The sequence below is a fragment of the Rhinolophus sinicus genome, chromosome 14 (genome assembly GCF_057876585.1).
Source record: "Rhinolophus sinicus isolate RSI-liver-muscle chromosome 14, RSI-T2T, whole genome shotgun sequence".
NCBI classification, from domain to species: Eukaryota; Metazoa; Chordata; class Mammalia; order Chiroptera; family Rhinolophidae; genus Rhinolophus; species Rhinolophus sinicus.
This window is the reverse complement of record NC_142514.1, coordinates 114640244-114662291: the sequence shown is the minus strand read 5'-3', so window position 1 is coordinate 114662291 and position 22048 is coordinate 114640244. Positions and strand designations below refer to the sequence as shown.

Below are 22048 nucleotides of genomic sequence, written 5' to 3'. Positions count from 1 at the left end.
TGCCTGTGAGTAGTGAGTCTGTGCACATCCCCTTTAAGAGGATATCTGGGTTTCTCGCAGCCTTCTGTCCCACCCGGGTGGTCAAATCCCCACTATTTCTCTCAGGCAGATGTTGTGGGGGTTCTTCCCAGCACGAGTACTCCAGACTGGGGAGCCTCGTGTGGATCTGGGGTCCCTCACTTATCCAGGGCAGAATCTCCACAGCCAAGATATCCCTCCTGATTCTCAACCACAACATGGAAGTTTTTGGCCAGCCTATATCCCATCTCTGCCCCTCCTACTACTCTCAATGTGGCTTCTCTATATCCCTAGTTATAAAACTTCTGTTCAGCTAGATTTCAGGTGGTTCTGCAGGTTGATCGCTCTATAATTTAGTTGTAATTTTAATGTGTTCACATAAGGTAGTAGTCACAGTGTTTATCTACTCTGCCATCTTGGATCTCCCCAACAGTTTGTCTTTTAAGTTTTGCCAGAACTATTTCTTTACTCTTTACCACTAATGGATGGGAGATAGAGAGAATGGTCAAAGGACTCTAACCCAAGGTATGATTAAAAAAGCAAAACCCCAGAATGTTGAACAGGAACTGATGTGGACTTTTGATTCAATGGTTTTATGGAATGCACTAGAATATTTTCTCTCTTTCCTTCTCTCCTCCCTTCCATTTAACCAAAACTTATCTAATATTTAAGATCCATCTCAGATTTTTGGAACACTAAAGATTACACCACCTACATCAGTCTATGTTGATCATAACAAAACTTTCCTGCCCCTTACACAGGCATTGTTTTGATAGCATCTATGTATAAATACACGTTTTAGTGTCTGTATGCAATGCATTGCAGCATTATTGTTTCATTATTGCATATCTAATTTTCTCCATAAAATGAAATTATGTACTTATAATTATTAACACTTATAGTGCCTTAGGACATCACTAAAAAAGATTATCTAGTGAAACTTTCCACTTCATTTTAAGCCACATTCCATCCATTGATTATCTCACCCTTCCAGCCTCATTTTTGCATAATTCCAGGAATTTTTCACGAGGGCAAAGCTTGAATTTGCCTATGGGTTCTGTGGATGTTTGCGCTTTTCCGCCAACAGAAGTTTCTGCAAGAGTTTTAAAACACATTGCGTAATTAGAATTGTGATATCTGGTTTACCGGCTCTCTTATTGGGCCCCCTATCCATCTCACCCTAGAAACCATTATAGAGAACCATCATTCTCTTAAAAGATAAAATAAAACTTTATAAGAAGACATCTTAGCTTGTAAAAGTTATAATTTTGTCCAACAATTTCTTAATAGAGATGAATTGAGGTCAGGCAAAAGAGACAACTCCTTTGTGGGGAAGGTTGTCTGATTGTGAGATCTACTCAAGATGCAGAAATGCATGCGTGTGACTTTCTAGGGAAGAGTAGGACAGAGATTCTCCTAATTGATTTTCTCTCATCGTTCTGCGTCTTAATAGTGCCTCAGCTGAAAACCTAGAAGCCCAGATCCATTTTATCAGCATATCCTGTTAACTAAACCTAAAATGTATCCTATATATCAGTTCCCATCGATGTCCTCCCATTCCCAGCATCAATATTCTCGCATATGGATCACTCAAATAGCCTGAATACGTCTATCTGTACATCTACTCTTATCCTACTACATTTCATCACCTTAATAGTGACCACAATGGCTGTTTAAAAGGTACGTAAGATTTCCTCTTCCTTCAGTTCTTAAGTTCATTCATTGTGCTTTCTGCCCTCAATTCAATGTCTTTGAGAGCAAAAAATATCAGTGTAAATATTCTCAAGAATAATAAATCATATACATACTCATAGATATCCATCAGACAACTTTACAACCCCTTCTCTGAGGAGACACTTGAGATGTCAGAGATTTCTCTGTCCTCACAATGAACTTTGCCTTCTGGGAAATTATTTTTGCACTGAATGAGTCACTCCAGTGACTTCTCATCACAGTTAAAATAATATCCATGTGGCTTTAACATGCCATTTCAGGACCTGTATGACTAAGACCCTGCCTAAACTTTAACTCGTTCCATTCTTGCTCAGCAACATATACATTTTTTCTGTTTCTCAGACACTCTATGCCTGTTGCTGCCTTGAGAACTTTGCACTTATTGTCCTTTCTATTTGTGGTTTTCTGGCCCTAGAACTATGTAAGACTGGCATTTGTCATTCATATCATTAGCATGACTTTAGCTGACCACCTAACCCAGGTTGTGTTTTAGTCACTTTCTATCCTAACCTATCCCATTATCATCTTTTCGTTTTTCTTTATTGCTCTTATCAATATTTGCAAACTTGTTATTTATTTTTCACTTCTAATTGACAACCCCTCCCCAATAGAGTCTTAAATCCACGCGAGTTTTTCCTGAAGTAAAATTATTTGGATTTGGCACAGTGAAATCTATGAGAAACATTACCAAGAGTTCTAATTATAAGAAAGAAAGAGAGAAAGAGAGAGAGAGAGCGAGAGAGAGAGAGAGAGAGAGAGAGAGAGAGAGAGAGAGAGAGAGAAAGGGAGGGAGAGGGAGGGAAGAGGGAGGGGGGAGGGAAAGGAAGGAAGGAAGGAAGAAAGGAAGAAAAAAGTCAGGGACAACAATGACACTTTGCTTATGTAAAAGAGATGGCATGTTGGTTCTATTATTATTGAAAAACTTGAGTTATATGTTTTAAATGGAGGAGTGAAGCATATGACCAGAGAAATGGCTTAAAAATATATCTAAATCAAGTAAGTAGAGAGGTGGGGAGAAGGAAAGTGCTTTTAATTTCTCTTCAAGAGCCTTCATGAACCACAAGAGACTACTGTCAGTGACTAAAGTAAAGGTTTTTCTTTTATTTACCTGGGGACATTAGAGCAAAATTCTCCAAATTATTTCTGTAGGAATGAAATACTATCCTGTAGTAGAAAGATACTTCAAACAAAGAGTAAGGTCTAAACATGAAGCAGAGAACAGGGATAATTTTGCAGGAACAAAGCAAAGGTGAACAGAGGAAGTAGGTAAGCCTTATCTGTGGCAAACAAATAGGAGCGTAAAGGTGAGAAGATATAAGTTTAAGAGCTGATGAGTAATCTATTATCTGGTAAGTGAAAAAGAAAGCAAATAGTAGGTGCCAAGGTACAAGGGCAAGCTGAGACATCAACTTAAACAGAATCAAGGAATCTCACCTGAAGAAAATCCCAACTTGTATGCAAGCGTGGAATTTCTCTTGCAAATATAGTCAATAAATAATTTGCTGGCATGGGATCCTTTGCGAGTCACAAAGTCAATCAAGTCACGGGCCTTGGCTATAGTTGTAACATTTCTCTTTTTGATTATTTCGATCTCCTCTTGGTTCAGCACCTTTTTGCTTAAGACGTCATCCAGCAAGTTATTCAGTGTGCCTTCAGACACTGAGTTAACAAATATTATCCTTTTTTCATTTAGTCTCTTATCTGTTGAAAACACAGAAATGTTGAGACTTAAAACAACTGAAGAAATATCACTGTGTCACCTTAATAACCAGGGTACTCTTTTATCTGTATCCCCTCTTTATTCATTAAGTATCCTAAGGAATGGATTATTTACTCCATCCAAGGTCTCTTGCATTCTTTCTAAGTCCATGGATGCCAACTCACAGAATTCTAACCTAGGTAAGTCAAAACAAGGCTGTACTTATCCAAACTGTTCTCCTTTATCTGCTTTGGTAGGGGCCCAAGGCGCTTCACCTGTGCTATTATTGCTTTTATAAATATGTCTGTGGAAATCAGAATCAATAATGGTCACTTTCATGTCATTTTCATTTTTCTTATTTAGGGACAATAGCCCATGGTGATCCTGTCACGACTGAAGTTCAGATCCTGACTGATTCTGAACTTCAGTCATGTTTGGACACTTAAGCCTTTAGGAAATATCCACAAAGTTACCTCAGAAAATGAGGTCACACACTTTCCTGGCACTTACTTTTCCCTCTGAAACACCAGGAAAACCCAGATGACTACCTGGTTTATGGATCCCCATACCTCACAACCTGAAAAAATATAGATCAAGGATGAAGGTCCCATCCTTCTTTTCTAGTTAAGTGTTGCTCACACAAACTATACAGAATACAGTTCAAAAATTTTGAGTTAATTTTATCCCCCCAATATATCTCCTAACGAAACAACCTTATAAAAGAAGACAAAACAAAACCTTACCAGCCATGGCTTCTGTGGCTCTCTTATGAGGCAGGACAAAAGCAAAGAAAAAATAAAAAGAATACTCAGAGCAGTCAGGATTTTCCTGTTGGGCAAGGCATGTTCACATCTTGCAAAATAACTACTTCATTGCATAAGTGGATGGCTATGAATATGCATGCATTTGTTTTTATTTTTAATAAGACTGTTTTCCTCTCTCAGGATTTCTTCTTATGAAAGAATGAGGTAGCATTCTGTAGGTTGCTTTTTTATTTTTTGTGATTCTTTCCTTTGCTGTTCAGAAGCTTTTTAGTTTGTTTTAGTCCCATGTAATTATTTTTGCCTTTGTTGCTTGTACTTTGGGTGTTCTTGGGGTCCAGGGTGTTGTTGGGGCCACCGCACGCTATCTTACAATGTCATCAATAATTTTGAATTAAAATCAATTGAGAAGCATTGGGGGTCGGGGAGTGGGGGGTGAGATCTCTAACTCATCTGTCTCTCTAAATATAGGAAATAACTCTCCATGTGATAGGTGCTTCCCTGCTTCTGAGGACCAAGAGACAACTTTATCGCAAGAGTTACAAAATTCAAAATCGAAAAGGCCTGTATAAACAAACTTTGCAACAATTTTACTAATTTACTACCTAAACCCAATCCTTGCTGAGATTTTTTTCTCATGAGCACCAACTTTCCTGTCAATTTCTCACAAATTTATTGATTCTTTGTGTAAAAAGTATTAATATAAAATGGTGCCTAGCTCTATCATTCCTTTGAGCCCCATTTTATTATCTGAGCATCATATTGTGATTCACACATGTACCCATATTTGTTTTTTCTGTTTCCTCCTGTTAATCTAGTCTTTTAATCTAGTGTCAATTTTATTAATCTAGTCATAAGAACTAAAGGGGGGTAAAGGGGAGGAATTCTCCCCCTCCCCCACAGTGTCGTATCAAGAAAGTTACTGCCAAGGTCAATGTCAATTAGCTGTTTCCCTATGTTGTCTTCTAGGAGTTTTATGGTATCAGGTCTTACATATAAGTATAATCCATTTTAAATTAATTTTTGTAAGTGGTGTAAGATAGGAGTCCAATTTCATTCTTTTCCATGTGAATATCTAGTTTCTCCAATACCATTTATTGAAGAGACTATCCTATCCCATTGAATATTCTTGACTCTCTTTTCAAATATTAGTTGATCAAACACGAGTAGGTTTATTTTGGGGCTCTTGATTCTGTCCCATTGATCTATATCTGTTTTTATGCCAGTGCCATACAGTTTTGATTACTATAGCTTTGAAATATAGTTTGAAATAAGGAAGTCTGATCAAAGGTCAAAGGAAGTCTGACCTTTGTCCTTTCTCAAAATTACTTTGGCTGCTTTGGATCTTTTGTTGTTCCATATGAATTAACAGGGTTAATACACAAAATATATAAGAAATACATACAACTCAGTAGCAACAACACAAATAATATGATTTACAAATTGTTAAAGGACCTGAATAAACAGTTTTTCCAAAGATGTCATATAAAGGGCCAACAGGTACATGAAAAGGTACTTAACACTAATCAGGGAAATGCAAATCAAAACCACAATGAGATATCACTTCACACCTTATTACAATGGCTACTATCAAAATGACAAGAGATAACAAGTATTGGCCAGCATGTGGAGAAAGGGAACCCATGCACACTACTAAGGGGAATGTAATTTGGTACAGCCATTATAGAAAACAATATGGAGGTTTCTCAAAAAATTAAAACTAGTACCATTACATGGCCCAACAATCCCATTTCGAGGTATATATCTGAAGGAAATGAAATCACTATCTTAAAAAGATGTCTCCACCATCATGTTCATTGCAGTATTATTTACAATAGCCAAGAAGTGGAAACAACCTAAGTATCCACGGATGGTTCAATGGATAAAGAAAATGTGATATATATTCATATATTAGAATGTTATTCAGCCAAGAAAAGGAAGGAAATTATACCATTTGTAACAATATGGATGAAACTTGAGGGCATTATTCTAAGTAAAATAAATCAGACAGAGAAAGACAATACTATATGATCTCACTTATATGTAAAATCTAAAAAAAACTGAACTCATAGAAAGACAGTCAATTGTCGGTTGCCAGGGTTTAGGAGATGAGTGAAATGAGATGTTGGTCAAATGGTACAAACCTATAAGATGAATAAGTTCTGGGGATTTAATGTACAGCATGGTGACTACAGTTAACAGTACTGTACTAGATACTTGAAAGTTTCTAAGGAGTTCATCTTAAATGTTCCTACCTAAAAATAAAGATAATTATGTGAGGTGATGGATACGTTAACTAACTTTATTGTGGTAAATACTTCACAACATATACTTACATCAAATCATTACGTGCACATCCTAAACTTACACAGTGTTCTATGTCAATTATATCTCAATAAAGCTGGGAGGAAAAGAATGAAGTAGCAGAATTAAGCATTGACCTGGGAGACTGCTAAACTGAAAATTAAATCAATGAAATTTCTTGCAAGCTCCCAAGTCCATGGGCACCTCTGAGCTTTGGTCTGCTGGTTAACTGGCCACCACAGACAGAGTGCAGATTCCAAGCAACATGTGCAAACAGGCTTTCTGCTCCCTGCCCCACTAAAACTAAGGCACCGTCTGCTCCAGAGGCTCCTTTCCACCGTAGAAGAAGACAGACTTAAGTGACTTTTCTAGCCAATTTTAACAAATTGTATCACATGGGAGCTCGTGAAACAGTTTCTGTTTATTTATTTATTTATCTTCTCAACTCATACACATGTCCTTTTTATTATATGAAATAAGTTCTATGATGTCCTTTAACTCCATTGGCAACTTTAATGGAAAGGAGTATAAAAAGCCTCTAAAATAATATTTGTCCTTGTCCTCAGTCTTTATTTCAGCAGTATAACATGAAAACAATTATGAAAGCAACAATAAGATGAGTTCTTTAGACTGGCCTGGTACCCAGCAGCCTAGAGGACAGGGAATGCCTGTTACTCGTATAGTTTCCTCTAATTGGTTTGATGGCTTCAAAGGCCACTTGTAACACGAGATCAAGTTTAATAATTTGTCTGTCTGTTTATTAGTCACTGGTTTCTCTTTAATCACAGCTCATGTTTTTATGTCGAATTTCTGAATCAATATATTAAGGACTGCAAAAGTGTAGTAAAAGGTCATTGGCCAGTGAATTATGATATCCCTGTATCCTAACCCTTGTTTTTCCACTTTCTAGTTCGATGGCCATGAACAAGTAATTTAATCTGAGTCTCATTTTGTTTACTACGAATAGGGGTATTTCATGTACCACTAATTCGTGGAGGTTTTCATGAAGAGCTGATGAGATATTTTATAGCTAGCAAGATTTAGCAAATAAAAAGACATGACTCCCAATTAAATATGTCTTCATTATTTCATGGGGCATATTTATCTAAATATTTCGGACTTACTTATGCTTAAAAGATTATGTCATTTAAATTTATTGATGTCCAGTGTTTTATCTGGCAAAACTATTAATATTTTAGGCCAAATAGTACTTTGTTGTAGGGGCTGTCCTGTGTATTGTGTGTTCAGCAGCATGGCTCACTTCTTCCCACTGGGTGCCAGTAACACTCCCTGAATTGTGACAATGAAAAATGTTTCCAGATATTACAAAATGATTCCCCCCGCCACCCATCCTCACTTTACAATGAGCCTCTCTAGATTTTGAGTTATAGTGGGTAAAGTCCCTGCTCCCTCACAAGTTGTGTCTTAGCCTCAGTTGCTTTAATTATACAATGGGGATAATAATATTCTGATTATTGCACAGATTAAATGACAAAGTTTACTTAATACATATTTATATAGTGCTATGTGCATGCACATTTAAATTATTTATTAATTTAATATAAATTATGATCCTATGGGTGATTTTGAGTCCATTCTATAGATGAGAAAACTGAGGCACAGAAAGGTTAAACAATTTACGGTAGGTCATACAGCAAGTAAATGGCAGAACAAAAATCAAACTTAGGTTATCTGGCAACAGAATCTGGTTCTTCATTACGCCAGGCTGTCTCTCAGAAACAGGGTGTAGATTATGTGGCAAGTGCCTGGCACATAGTAAGAGTTTAATAGGTTATACTGATTGTCAGAGTTAGATTAGTGTTGTTATTTTACACAGCCCCGAAAGCAGGTGCTGTCCCATATGTTTCCTTTTATACTTTTTTAACACCGCATCCTTGCAACCACCTGTGAGCTAGACAGGGCAGGCAAGTAATAGCAACTTCATCTGATGAATAATAATGAGCCTGCATACATGCCAGATAGATGAGATGAGCTTGAGTGAGAACCCAGTTGTTCTCATCCCTGGGCCAGCTCTCTCTAGTATCAAAGCCATTTCTGTCTTGAGCATTGTGCAAAGTCCTAGAAGACAAGGAAGGTTATCACTAACTGATGTTTTCTGTGTTTTTTTTTTGTTGTTGTTGTTTGTTGGTTTTGTTTTTTATTATTATCTATCTCTACTACAAAATGTGAGCCCAGAAAAGAGAGACCTTTATGGTCTCTCTGGTTTCTATGTCCACAACCTCTATAACAATGATTGCTGTCTAGAGGGTAATCAGTATATATTGTAAGATACAAATGTTTTAAGGTAAAAGAAGAGTAAATGTCAAACATAGCAAATCTGTGAATGAAAAATAATTTAGAAAAATGTATGATAATATAGGGAAATTTATTTAAAATTAAAACTTAAACCATGAATATAAAGATAGGAAAGATAAATATGAATTATTGAGTTTAATCATAATATGTTCCCCCACTTATTTTCATTCAGTATATACGTATTTATAAGGTGTCTAATTAATGTCAAGCACTGCATTAAGATCTAGGGATTCAAAACAAATTAAGTTATTGTCCTTGTCCTTAAATATTTTTACCGACTACCTGGGAATACAGACATGTGAGTTACTTATTGGTGTTACAGAATTAAAATCTGCACAAGGTCAGCAAATAATGTATGTAATCAATTGCTCCACTGCTAGATAAACGGGTTTGGCAATAGCTTTTGGGTAGAAAAGAAGTCCTGGACTATTTTGTTCTCATAAATTCAACGGGTGCTAAGACAACTCAATACAATGTTAGGTTGTAGTAACCTTAATTCACACAAAAATGGCAGGGTGAATTGGTTTGGTATGGCTTCTGTAACAAATTACCACAAATTTAGTCACTTAACAACAAAAATTTATTATTTTACACTTTTGGAGGTCAGAAGTCTGAAATGGGTGTCACTGTGCTGAAATCAAGGTGTTAGCTGGGCTGTGTTCCTTCTGGAGGCACAAGGGGGAATTCTTTCTCTTGCCATTTCAAATTTCTAGTAGCTGTCCACATTTTTTGTCTTACAGCCTCTTGTCCCTCTGACCACTGTTTCTGTTATCACATCTATTTCTGTACTTCTGTGACTCTGACTCTCCTGACTTTCTCTTCCCCTTTTAAAGACCTTCATGATTATGTAAGCCCACCTGGATAATATAGCGTATTCTCCCTATCTCAAGAGCCTTCATTATATCTGTGAAGTCCCTTTTGCTAAAGTAACATATTCGAAAGTCCTAGGAATTAGGATATGGACCTGTTTGGGCATCCATTATGTTGCCTACCACAAGAGAGATGTTGCAAAAATAAGGTAACGTAGGCAGCAGATCTTCAATAGGATGGTCAGAAGTTCTCACTGAGTAGATGAAGCTGTATATTCAATAAAACACTTTCAACTCAAGGGAAAAGACAGCTGAACTAATTCCTGAACTATCTAAATCAGATCCAGAATATTTCCTTTATCTCTAAACAACAATTTAAAAGAATTTTTGACAAGCTATAGAATATACAGTATTTTAAATCTGGAAGATGAGGGCATAAGGAAACTGCAAAGAGTGACAGTCTGGTTATTTTGAGCCCATTTTACAGTATGTTGTAAGTTAAAGAAAATGTGTGATTATATCATGATTGCTGCCACCAATATTTGCGCCAAAAAAAAGTTACAAATATAAAATGAAATACATTAAATAAAAACTTTGCAATCTTAAATATGACTTGTAAATATCACTGTGAGTTCACTGATCTTCACTTTTAACAAAAATATGTATTTTCTAGCTCTGTTTAAAAGGCCTAGAAGCCATGACAGTCTAGTAGAAATAATCACCTCTAGTGTCCAGATATACTTTCTAAATATTTTTTGCCACTAAAAGGGATAAGGATTCCTTGGAGAATAGCTGATCCCAGGTAAGGAGCAGGTAATGTGCAAAATAAGTGTGGAATGTCTTCTTGAACCAGGAAGCAAAAAAGCTCTTGTGGGGTCATGCTAAAGAGACATAAAGAATAAACTTGAGGTACTCCTACTCGCTAATTAATGATGATGAAATTTTTGCTTCAAAAAATGATATCTTCAAATTATTAAAAATCATAAATATATTTTAAAAAACAGTATGCACTAATTTTATTAAGGAGCAGGGAAAAACAAACAAACAAACAAACAAAACCCACAAAACTGAATCACTGGTTGAAGTTGCTAGAGTACCCAGTACTCTGAAATTTGATAACTAAAGAGACATGAATTAACCTTTTATCTTCTTTTTCCCATTGACATTGTATTTAAGGGTAACCAAAATAGACCTGGCACTTGATGGGAAAGTCTTATATTATGAAGAATTCAGCTGATCAATGGAATAAAAATGATGGAAAACCAACATTTCATACCTGCTAATGAAAAATATGTCATGACAGTGGCAATCAGGGAAGGCAAAATCATTACTAAAAGATTAACAGGTGTCTTTCTTTATAGGTAAAGAAAGGATCAAACTGCCATCACCTGAACCCATGGGTCATATTTAGCATTGTTAAAGCTGAGAGTCCCTCTTATTTAGCAACATCTGCTTGTGGCGCCCCCTCCTGCTCCTCCAGCAGTTTCCCTGAGTCTGGCCGCTGGCTCCCCGTGCTAGCCACTGATACTTGGCATTCTTACAATATGGCAGTCATCGACAACTAAAAATGGTTCACTTGAGCAAGATTTGGATGAGGTTGATGAAGGAGAAGAAAAAGAAACTGGTGAAGAAACAACAATCAACGCACCTCAGCTGACTGTTCCGATGATGCAAAATCCTCAGATTCTTGCAGCCCTCCCAAGAAAGACCTGATGGTCTGGTGGAAACACCAACAGGATACACTGAAAGCTTGCCTAGGGTAGTTAAAAGATGAGTGAATGCTCACAAAAACCTTGAAGTTAAATGTGCACAGATCGAAGCCAAGTTCTATGAGGAAGTTCGTTATCTTCAAAGAAAGTGTGCTCTTCTCTACCAGCCTGTATTTGATGAGCGATTTGAGATCATTAATGCAATGTATACACCTACAGAAGAAGATGGAAACCAGATGAGGAAGATGAAATTTCGCAGGCGCTGAAAGAAAAGGCCAAGATTGGAGATGAGAAAGAGGATGAAGAAAAAGAAGACCCCAAGGGAATTCCTGAATTTTGGTTGACTGTTTTTAAGAATGTTGACTTGCTCAGTGATACAGTTCAGCAACATGATGAACCTATTCTGAAGCACGGTGAAGATATTAAAGTGAAGTTCTCAGATGCTGGCCAGCCTGTGAGTTTTGTTTTAAAATTTCACTTTGAACCCAATGAATATTTCACAAATGAGGTGCTGACAAAGACATGTAGGATGAGTCAGGACCAGATGATTCTGATCCCTTTTCTTTCAATGAACCTGAATGTATGGTGTTGCCACGCATGCTAGCATCCTACCCGTCTGTCTCCTCGTACCTGCCCCTAAAGCAAGGAGAGTCTGTGAGACGGATCCTTTCAGGGACTTTGCTTCACCTTTGTGCTTACACCTTATGTCTTCCTGCTTGGCCCCAAAAAGATGGATGGTCAGCCAAAGACAGGTACGACTCCCCCCGTGGGGGGCAACCTAAACCAGGCGGAGCCGCGTGGGGACCAACAGGAGAATCCACGGGGTTCATAGAGGTGGGTACAGTCCCCCATATTCCCCTTTCTAAGGAGAGCCTCTGCTTCTGTGGCTGCATTCCTTCCCACAACCTGCAGGGTAAGTAACTCAGTGATGTGCACTCCATCTATTAATATGCATAAAGGTTTTGTCCCTTGGGGAAGTACATACATCCTGAGACTTACTGTTCAACTGCCTGCAGGCAAGGGTGATTGGCTTGAATCAGTTTCCTATTATAATGTATGGGATTCACAGATCTTGAGATTGACAAGCTTTATCTCCTTTACTTCCCCACCTAACTAATAAAAGCCATGCATAGGCATGATTCAGGGCTCAGTCCTTGAGGCTGGAGTCCCTTGGCTCCCCTTGCACTCTATTCATGGCTACTGTATTTTTTAACCCTGTGCCGCCCTCCTAGCTCCCCACAACCCTCGTCACACGGGAGGCGACAGTATGGGTTGTTCAGCATGCCAGATAGATTGGGGGAAAAAAGGGAAGAATTTAACTTTGAAACCTATTAAAAAGAAGCAGAAACACAAGAGACATGGGACAGTTCATACTGTGACCAAAACAGGTTCCAATGATTCTTTCTTTAATTTTTTTGCCCCTCCTAAATGTCCAGCAAGTGGAGATCTGCTGATGCTGAAGCCATCCTTGCTGCAGACTTTGAAATAGGTCACTTTTTATGTGAGCATATTGTCCCAAGATCAGTGTTATATTTTACTGGAGAAGCTGTTGAAGATGATGGTGATGATGACGATGATGAAGGTGAAAAAGTGGATGAGGAAAGGGAAGGAGAAAATGAGGAAAATGATCCAGCCAATGACTCAAAGCAGAATCAAAATCCAGCAGAATGCACACAGCAGGATGGCTTACCTTCTGCTTCCCAGGAAAGGATGAATTCTCATCATTTGACAAGCCTGTTTCAAGTATTTTGTTGTTTATTTTTGTTTTTGCAGCCTAAAATAAAAACATCAAATATAATTTTAGTTCTCACAAGAATTCTTAATTTTGTACTAATTCAAGTAGAAGCAGAATCCTAGCTTGAATTAAGCATTGTACCCAGTTTACCATATTGAATAAAAGGGTGCCAGCTTTGGAAGATTTGTATTGCATCTCATAATAGGAAATTAAACGAGAGAAAGAGAGAGAGAGAGACAGAGAGAGACAGAGAGAGACAGAGAGAGACAGAGAGACAGAGTGAGAGAGACAGAGAGAGAGAGGAAATCTTAAATGATGTAATTTTTTTAAAAAAAGAAAGATTTAAAAGTTGTTTTATTTCCTTTGGTTACAATGAAGGACCCAGGCCTCTATAGTTAATTCCAGTTCCTATTGTTTAAAGTACAAGTATGTTATTTACCCATGCTTCTGTTTACTATGTATTAAAATGGATAGTACTGTTTGCTTAACTACCTCATAGATGTGTTGGGCACATTAAGTTAAATTTTATGAAATGTTTCTCAACCTTATTAAAAGCTTAACTGTTTGGACTTATTTGAATCCAAGTATGATATTCAGCATTTTATTCATACCAAGGTTTGATAAATAAATTGGAAAAAAAAATAAACCTGAGACATCCCAGACATTATTTACCTTCTGATATTATGCAATATGAAGCACTCAGTGAAACACAAAAGTATTCTTGCAAAATAAAATTAACCTGAGTCTAAAACAAGATTTTAGAATTAAATTCCAGTCTACAGGAAATCTGGGGCATAGATGAACTTGTTAAAGACCACCACAGGCAAACAATAAAATCCAGAATATAGGATATTCCACAGGACAATTTACCCAATTTCTTCAAAAGTTCACCTCACTTTAAAAGGGGAGGAGTCGTTCTAGATAATATATATATATATATATATATATATATATATATATATATACACACACACACATATATGTATATTTAAATCTCAGCTATATATAAATCTCATATATGTATGAGATTTAGATATAACCAAATACATATATATATATATATATATAAATCTCATATATATAAATCTCTTATATATATATATATGTATGTATGTATACACACACACACACACACACACACACACACACATACACATAAGAGATTTAGATATAACCGAATACAAAGGATATACCTGATTTGGATTCTAAGTTAGACAAACCAATTATAAAAATGTATTTTTTCAAAATAAATAATGAGCTACATCATAACCCAAAAAACTAAATAAATATCTAAGAACTAGTAATGGTATAAATGAATGATTAGATAAATAAATAAATGAGAGGGAAAGAAAAAACCTTCCTTATAGGAAACCCAAAATACTATATGTAGATACTTTTTCAAGGAGGCAGATGGTATGGAAAATACAAACTTTACAGTAGAGACATCCAGCATATACCACTATACACTCATACATACCTATACACATATACATGTATATACGTGTTTATCAATATGCATGTGTGATATATACATGTCCACATGCATGCATATGTGTGGATAATACACAGACATACATACAATATGTCACTTTAACCAAGTGATCAAGGTTAATATTACCCATGGCAGTTATGTTGATATCAATTGGCCTTCGATATGTGTTTATCTTTGTTATCTTCCTCCAAAAAAGTCTAATCATGTCTACTATAGTTTAATCATATAAAGACATTAGACAGACCTCAAAGAAGGACATTCTACACAATAACTTTTTTAAAGTGTCAAGTTTATAAAAATCAATTTAATTTTTTGTTCAAATTTTTGTTTTTGTCATTCTCTGTCTAATTCTTTCCTATTGATTTGTACTAAAATATGAAATGGAGTTTAGGGTTATTCCTACTCAGATAAAGGTCACAGTTCTTAAATCATAATCTACCATAGTGGCTGGGTATCTTATTGTCCCCCTAAATTAGATTAATTGAGGCAGGCACTATAATCATTTATATTTACAATTTTAGATTAGTGGCTATCAAGAATATATGGTTTGTACGAATAGAATTGCCATATGACCCAGCAATCCCTCTCCTGGGTATCTACCCAAAAACTCTGAAAACATTTAGAGATAAAGACACGTGTGCTCCAATGTTCATTGCAGCTTTGTTTACGGTGGCCAAGACATGGAAACAACCAAAATGTCCTTCGATAGATGAATGGATAAAGAAGTTGTGGTACATATACACAATGGAATACTATTCGGCGGTAAGAAAAGATGATATAGGAACATTTGTGACAACATGGATGGATCTTGAGAGAGTAATGCTGAGCGAAATAAGTCAGACAGAAAAAGCAGAGAACCATGTGATTTCACTGATATGTGGTATATAAACCAAAAACAACAAAAGAACAAGACAAACAAATGAGAAACAGAAACTTATAGACACAGATAATAGTTTAGTGGTTGCCAGAGGGTAAGGGGGGTGGGGGGTGGGGGGTGGGAGATGAGGGTAAGGGAGATCGAATATATGGTGATGGAAGGAGAACTGACTCTGGGTGATGAACACACAATGGGATTTATAGATGATGTAATACAGAATTGTACACCTGAAATCTACGTAATTTTACTAACAATTGTCACCCCAATAAATTTAATAAAATAAAATAAAATAAAAGAATTTATGGTTTGATTAGTTCCAGATGATGAAAAAACTACAAAAATTATACTAGAAAATGGCCCTAAATGAAGCTGCTGATAAAAAAAGAAAAAACTCTGACTCTAGTCTTTCGCTTTAGAAAGATGTAAGCCTAGTTTTAAAGGTCTTGGCTCCAGCTATTTGGAGTCTAAATTGAGAAAATTTATGTTAAGTACATTAATTTCCTAATGGTAAGGTGATATTAATATACTAACTACATCCATAAAAACATGGTAACAGGTGGTTAATAGCTTCCAAATTTCAGGCATTTTTACTATGGTAGGTACTACAGTACGGTAGGTACTACACCTTTTACGTGTGGCACTGACTTTTCTGTGATCCTTTAGGCTAACACAGTGAGAAACATGCAGAAAAGTTCTGACAAATAAGTTTGCAAACTTGTTGCAACAATGTTGCTAACCTTTTTTGATATCAGATGGATCGTTCATTATGAATTTGTACCAATTGGACAGTTAACCAAGTTTACTATTTGGAACTACTGAAAAGGCTGTGTGAAAAAGTTAAGATGACCTGAATTTTTCACCAACAATCCATGGCTCTTGCATCACGACAATGCACCAGCTCACAAGGCACCATCTGTGAGGGAGTTTTTAGCCAGTAAACAAATAACAGTATTAGAACACCCTCCCTACTTACCTGATCTGGCCCCCAATGACTTTTTTCTTTACACGAAGATAAAGGAAATGCTGAAAGGAAGACATTTTGATGACATTCAGGACATCAAGGGTGATACAATGACTGCTCTGATGGCCATTCCAGAAAAAGAGTTCCAAAATTGCTTCGAAGCGTGGAGTAGGAGCTGGTGTCGGTGCATAGCTTCTCAAGGGGAGACTTCAAAGGTAACTGTAGTGACATTCAGCAATGTGCTATGTAGCACTTTTTCTAGGATGAGTCCATGAACTTAATTGTCTGACCTCATACATCAATAGGGAAAATAGACAGGAAGGTGATTACTCACATAGGGAGAACTTCACATTGACTTAATTACATATTGACCCTGAAAAAAATTTGGGAAATTCTGAAAACAATATCTTAATAAAGATTTGAAAGATCTCAATAGAGATTCTAAGTGGATATGTAGAAATACAGAATAGACCAATAAAGTAACTTGGTAGAAATGATAATTGGCCTCTGAGTTCTGCTGATCTTTTCCCAGGATACTTCTCCTAGCTACTATGTCCAAGAATCAAAAGGAAGGAAAACAAAGTGGAGAACTATGGGGATGAGTGTGTGTGTGTGTGTGTGTGTGTGTGTGTGTGTGTGTGTGTGTGTGTTTGGGAGTAGGAGATAGAGAGGTAAGGTTCTGTTTATTTCCCAGCCCTGATAAATCTTCTCTAGTTTCTCTCTCTCCCCTCCCTTTGTCTTTTTCTTTTTCTTTTTCTTTTTTTCCACTACCCCTCTCAAATAAGAGGAATTACTAATCTGACATAGGACATTAATTTGGTCACATGTTCTAGTGGTTTAGGAAAATGATTCCGTTTGAGGGTGGAGCTCCCTTCTGCACCCTTTTTCAGTGAGGCTAGAGGTGCAAGGAAGGTGCTGAGGTCAGAAGACATAGCTGACTTGTTTTCTTCCCACATGTATGTTCCTCTTTGTCTCATTCCACATCTCTGGAGTTATAAATGGACTAAGTGTCCACCATTTTTTGGAAGGCAGTTTAACTAATGTACTGATTTTCCTGTTTGGACACATTCTTACACCTTCAGTCTCTGTAGACCAGTAAGAAAAGGAAGATATCTCTTTGTTAGGCCTTAACATTGTATTTTAGCCCACTGTATGAAAGCACTGAATTGCAGATGGACTAATATATGGATAAGAAGAAATAAAACACCCACACAAACTCAAACCCCCATTCATTCATTATAAGTTCCCAATTTATTTGGTTAAGTATATGGAATTTTATATATGTTAGTGGCTATACAAAGAGAAGCAGTTGTGAGCATCTATGGAGAGTCTACCTTGCCCCTCAAAGGTGGGGTACTACCAGACCTAAAGAAGATTCCAATTTCTTGCTAGACACTGTATTTTAAAATAGAGATAGATGAATATTGGAAGAAAATACACTAAACATCAATGCATTGTCATTTAAAGATATGTTTACAAACGTCAGGATTTTTTGTTTCATAAATCAGATTCAGCTTTCTTAATATCACATCTCAGAATAAGATCTTTATTTCAAATTCCACCCCAATTCTGACTTTTTTAACCTTTTTTGTGAGGGGCATACTCTTAGTCAGTGTTGGAAACAATGAAGGGAATTTACATTATCTCACATAACTGGCTTGCTTCAACTATCCCCTCTCTCAAAGCATCATTGATTTTATACCCTTTACCTAAGAAAGTCTCATACTGACTTTGGTCTGAGAACCACAGTTTAAATTTATTTTCCCTTATAATCTACCCCTTAATGGCTCATGCAATTAGAGACAGCATCAACTTATTAACATTAGCAGGCATAAATGTTTTTCAGCATACTTTATATCTATCTGTTTTGAAAACCTTTATGGGTTTCCAGACATTTGTATACCTTGAGGATTTAAATTTGAATAACTGTAATTATTGCTATTGAGTGTTTATGTCTGTGTGCATGTGTATGTGTGTGTCTTAATACACTCTGGCAATTAGCAACCTAATATTCCCCGAGCCCGTACTTCTTTTTTTCTTTTTAAGTTCCCAGAAATAACTCTGAAAAAAGCTTTTAGTTTTGGGGACAAAAATTTAAAAAATAAATTTCTGGGTTATATTGATTTCCCCTGCCCCGAAAATAGAAGTAGCCGTCTTGCAAGGAGACTGAATTCTTTTAATGGGGAATTGTCTTAATGACAGAAATTTTGGAGCTACATATTTGCTGTTGAGATGCCTGTACAGACACATTTTTAATGTTTTGCATGAGTATTCAGGGTAAAGTAAAGTGAAGCAGGGTGTATTAGCTATCCCCAAGATGAAATTTTCTTTTTCTCCAAAAGGGCTGGAAAGAGCCGGTTTAACAAAACTTCTAATTTATTTCCAATTTAATTCTATTTCTTTTTATCTTGGTTTAATATGCGAGAGAATTTCCTCTTTGTTTGCTCTCTTTGACATATCAAGTTACATACTGTCAAGTACATATCAAGCCATATGTTTATACTGGTCCTCCTGTCCCCAACTTAAGAGTGTTTATTCATTTACTTATTCATTTATTTCCTTTTTTTATTGTTTTATATCTACTCAAGCATTTCAGGAAATGTCCCATTGTGTAGGTCCAGGTGATCTTCTCCCCTTATGATCACTTAAATACTAATTGCTTAAAAATGAAAATAAATTTTAACCTCCCTTAAAGCTTAAAAAAAAAAAATCCACAAACAGAAGCAACTTAAAATACCACAGTAAATACCACATGGTTAGGCCAAAACAATGAATTTGATGAAATAGTCAAATACATGCTTTGAGAGTTTTGTTGAAAATAGTCCTTTAAATATTTTCATCGGCATGAGTGTCAATCACACATTGCCTTTCTGGCTAGTTAGGCTGAATATTTCACTCCATTATAGACAATTAGGTAAATGTTGGTATTTGTTTGTGTTGTATTGTAACAGCACAACATTTTAAAATCTAATTAAGAATGACATAATATAAAACCAATAATAATAAGAAGAATTATCCAAGTAGTTTCAAACTTTATTTAAAAATATTAAGAAGGGTTATTTTGTGGTCTCAATATTCTGCAAGGTTCAACTCCTGACAGACAGCATTGCACATGGATTATGACACATGCTGATGAGGTCTGTGTTAGGGCAATGATCAGCTCCTCTCCTTAACTAGGGACAAAGCATTTGAAAATATTTCTCATCTGGTCCTACAACCTGCTAACCCTCCTCGGACTCAGGTTTCCTTTTCATTCTAGGACTCAACAGTACAATTTCTATTTCTGTGGGTTGTAGCTGATGCTTAATCCAACTCGTGAATATCTTCTTTTAGTTTGGTTGTGTCTGGGCTGTCGCTGTGCAGAGTTTAGCCTAAGAGCTTGAACACCTTGACTCTATCACCTGTCCTGTTTATTTCCCAATGCCAAAAGCCTTCATACTACATTATATAATTTCAGTACTTTAGAAATGTAGATGATAGATAGATGAATGGATAGATAGATAGATAGATAGATAGATAGATAGATAGATAGATATGAAGATATAGATACAGATATAAACATCTACTGGGGATGCCAAAAATGCATACATGTGGACACTTTGGTCAACGTCACTCAAGCAGTAGTTCACCATAATCAGAAGTATCTGGATGCTGATGGTAACCACTTTGAGCACCTTTTGTATATGCAGAAGTCAAACATGACTTGTATTCATCTTTTGTTATTGGTATATATTGAGTATTACAAATTTAATAGTTTTCTTCCTTTCTTAAAATGTGTATACATTTTTTTGGCACCCTCTGTATATAGGTATCTATACTGCAATATCCATTGCGTCATTTGAGATATTCAGGCCTCGGCCAAACCTTAGACCTTCCCTTTTCAAATCCCTTTAGAGAACATCAGGTTCCCCAATCCTCACTGTGCTAACAAAATTAGAAGTCAAGGAATCATGCTTGGTCTCCCTTCTCTTGGCTTGGCCTTTCTCATTTATGAAGGTGGGGAGATAGGTGAGCAGTGGTCAAATTTTGCTGATAGGTTGGTAAATTCCTTCAGAAACAGCTCTCAGTTTCTCAGGTTTCTCTCTAACAGCACACTCTTTCACTAACTTCTAACATCCTTTCCAAAATGAATCTGTATTGGGGGGGTATGGCATCCTTCTTAATTGCTAAGGAAACCTATGGCATCATAGACTGAGAGAACAGATTAGTGGAGAGATTCCAAACACAGGCACTCGATATGAGGCCCATGAATTGGGTCAGGACTTATTGGAAGTCAGAGGGCTACACAGAGCAGGTCTGATGCAGTACATCTGTGTGAAGCTTTATCTGGCCCCTTGGAGCTTATGGACTTTCGCATGACAGTATCCTCTAAGCGTCCTGTCAAGAGGCGAGAGGACAGCTGAATGCTTGTTACCACTGCCTTTTTCTACTCAAGCTTACATTACCTTGTGGGAAGACATTAAACGGATAAATAGACGCTTTTGTTGAGGGAATAATGTAAGCCTGTGTAGGGAGACAGGCTCTACTGGAGAGCTAGGGACAGAGCGATTGTTACGGGCCACCTGACCTTGGTTCTGCTTTTTCCTCCAGAAGAAAGTTTGGTTTGAGAACCAGCAAGTGCTTTTCTTGTCTTTGCTGTTGCCTCCATGTGTATCTCTTTTGACAATCTCACAGGAGGGAGGCATTTCAGTATCTTTGATGGAATTCAGGCATTCTTGTTTCTTGTCTATTAGTGTACTATTGTCTGAAAATTGCAAAGAGCATTCCAATGCATACTGAAAGCTAGGTATTCACAATGAGCCCATTTAGATAAATTACCTAAGTATTTTTATAACTAGATTCTATTTAGATAAGTACACTCTGAGAAGAATACCAGGAAGATCCTCTGTTTTGGACGCTTCTTATGTCAGGAACCTTAAAGCTTCTGAAGTAGAACAATTCGTTAAGTCTAATTGTGAGAAATGTCCTTTACCGTACATATAACTAAAACTGCTTTCCAGTAATTTTCATGTTTTGTAAATATTTTGGACATCCTAATTCACCCAATAGCATGTATGTGTCATCTGTAAGGAACGCTTCAAATATTTCAGGTAACTAGCTTCTCCTTAAATATTCTTTGGGTTAAGCAACCCCATGTGTGCAGGGTCACACGGTGAGTAAGACGTGAACATGAAAGTAGAAACAATTGTTGGTTATCTGACTCCTGTCCCAGTAGTCTTTCCATGATCCCATGGCTTCACTGAAAAAGCTCTCAGCATCCTGCCCCTTTTTTACCTCAGGCATTTACCTCAGGCATATTACTATAATAAAGAGCGACAGGTTTAAAAGAATTTTCTTGTTAAAGCACCATTATTTGTCAAGGAAAAGTGAGAGTGGACAAATTCATCATGATCCCTTCTCTGCTTGGGACTCTGAGAACAAGAAAAGTACTGGAGGTGCTAGTCTTTGATGTGACGGAACCTTAGTTCTCGGTGACAATGTTCGAGTTGTGACAGTTATGTGGTTTTCCCACTTCAAACTCAGCCCTGAGATGTAAATTAAATCTCAAAGTCATTGAGGAAATAGTTCTTAAATTATTTGAACTTGAATTTAATGGCCACAAATGACTCTTTATTATTATTATTATTATTTTG

General features: G+C 36.6%; 1 protein-coding gene and 1 pseudogene across 1 annotated transcript in view; one reads left to right on the top strand and one right to left on the bottom strand.

Annotated features, from left to right (window-relative positions):
• Positions 1 to 4277, bottom strand: part of LOC109438842 (caspase-1-like) — a 37319-nt gene extending 33042 nt beyond the window's left edge. Inside the window, exons 1-3 of the mRNA XM_019718958.3 lie at positions 4195 to 4277; positions 3187 to 3453; positions 1005 to 1111 (exon numbers count right to left, since the gene is read on the bottom strand). Of these exons, the coding sequence (XP_019574517.2) occupies positions 1005 to 1111; positions 3187 to 3453; positions 4195 to 4201 (381 nt within the window). The 5' untranslated portion in view covers positions 4202 to 4277. The remainder of the gene's footprint in view (positions 1 to 1004; positions 1112 to 3186; positions 3454 to 4194) is intronic.
• A 6905-nt stretch (positions 4278 to 11182) lies between these two features.
• On the top strand, positions 11183 to 13207 carry LOC109438841 (nucleosome assembly protein 1-like 1 pseudogene; annotated as a pseudogene).
• Positions 13208 to 22048: the final 8841 nt, after the last annotated feature.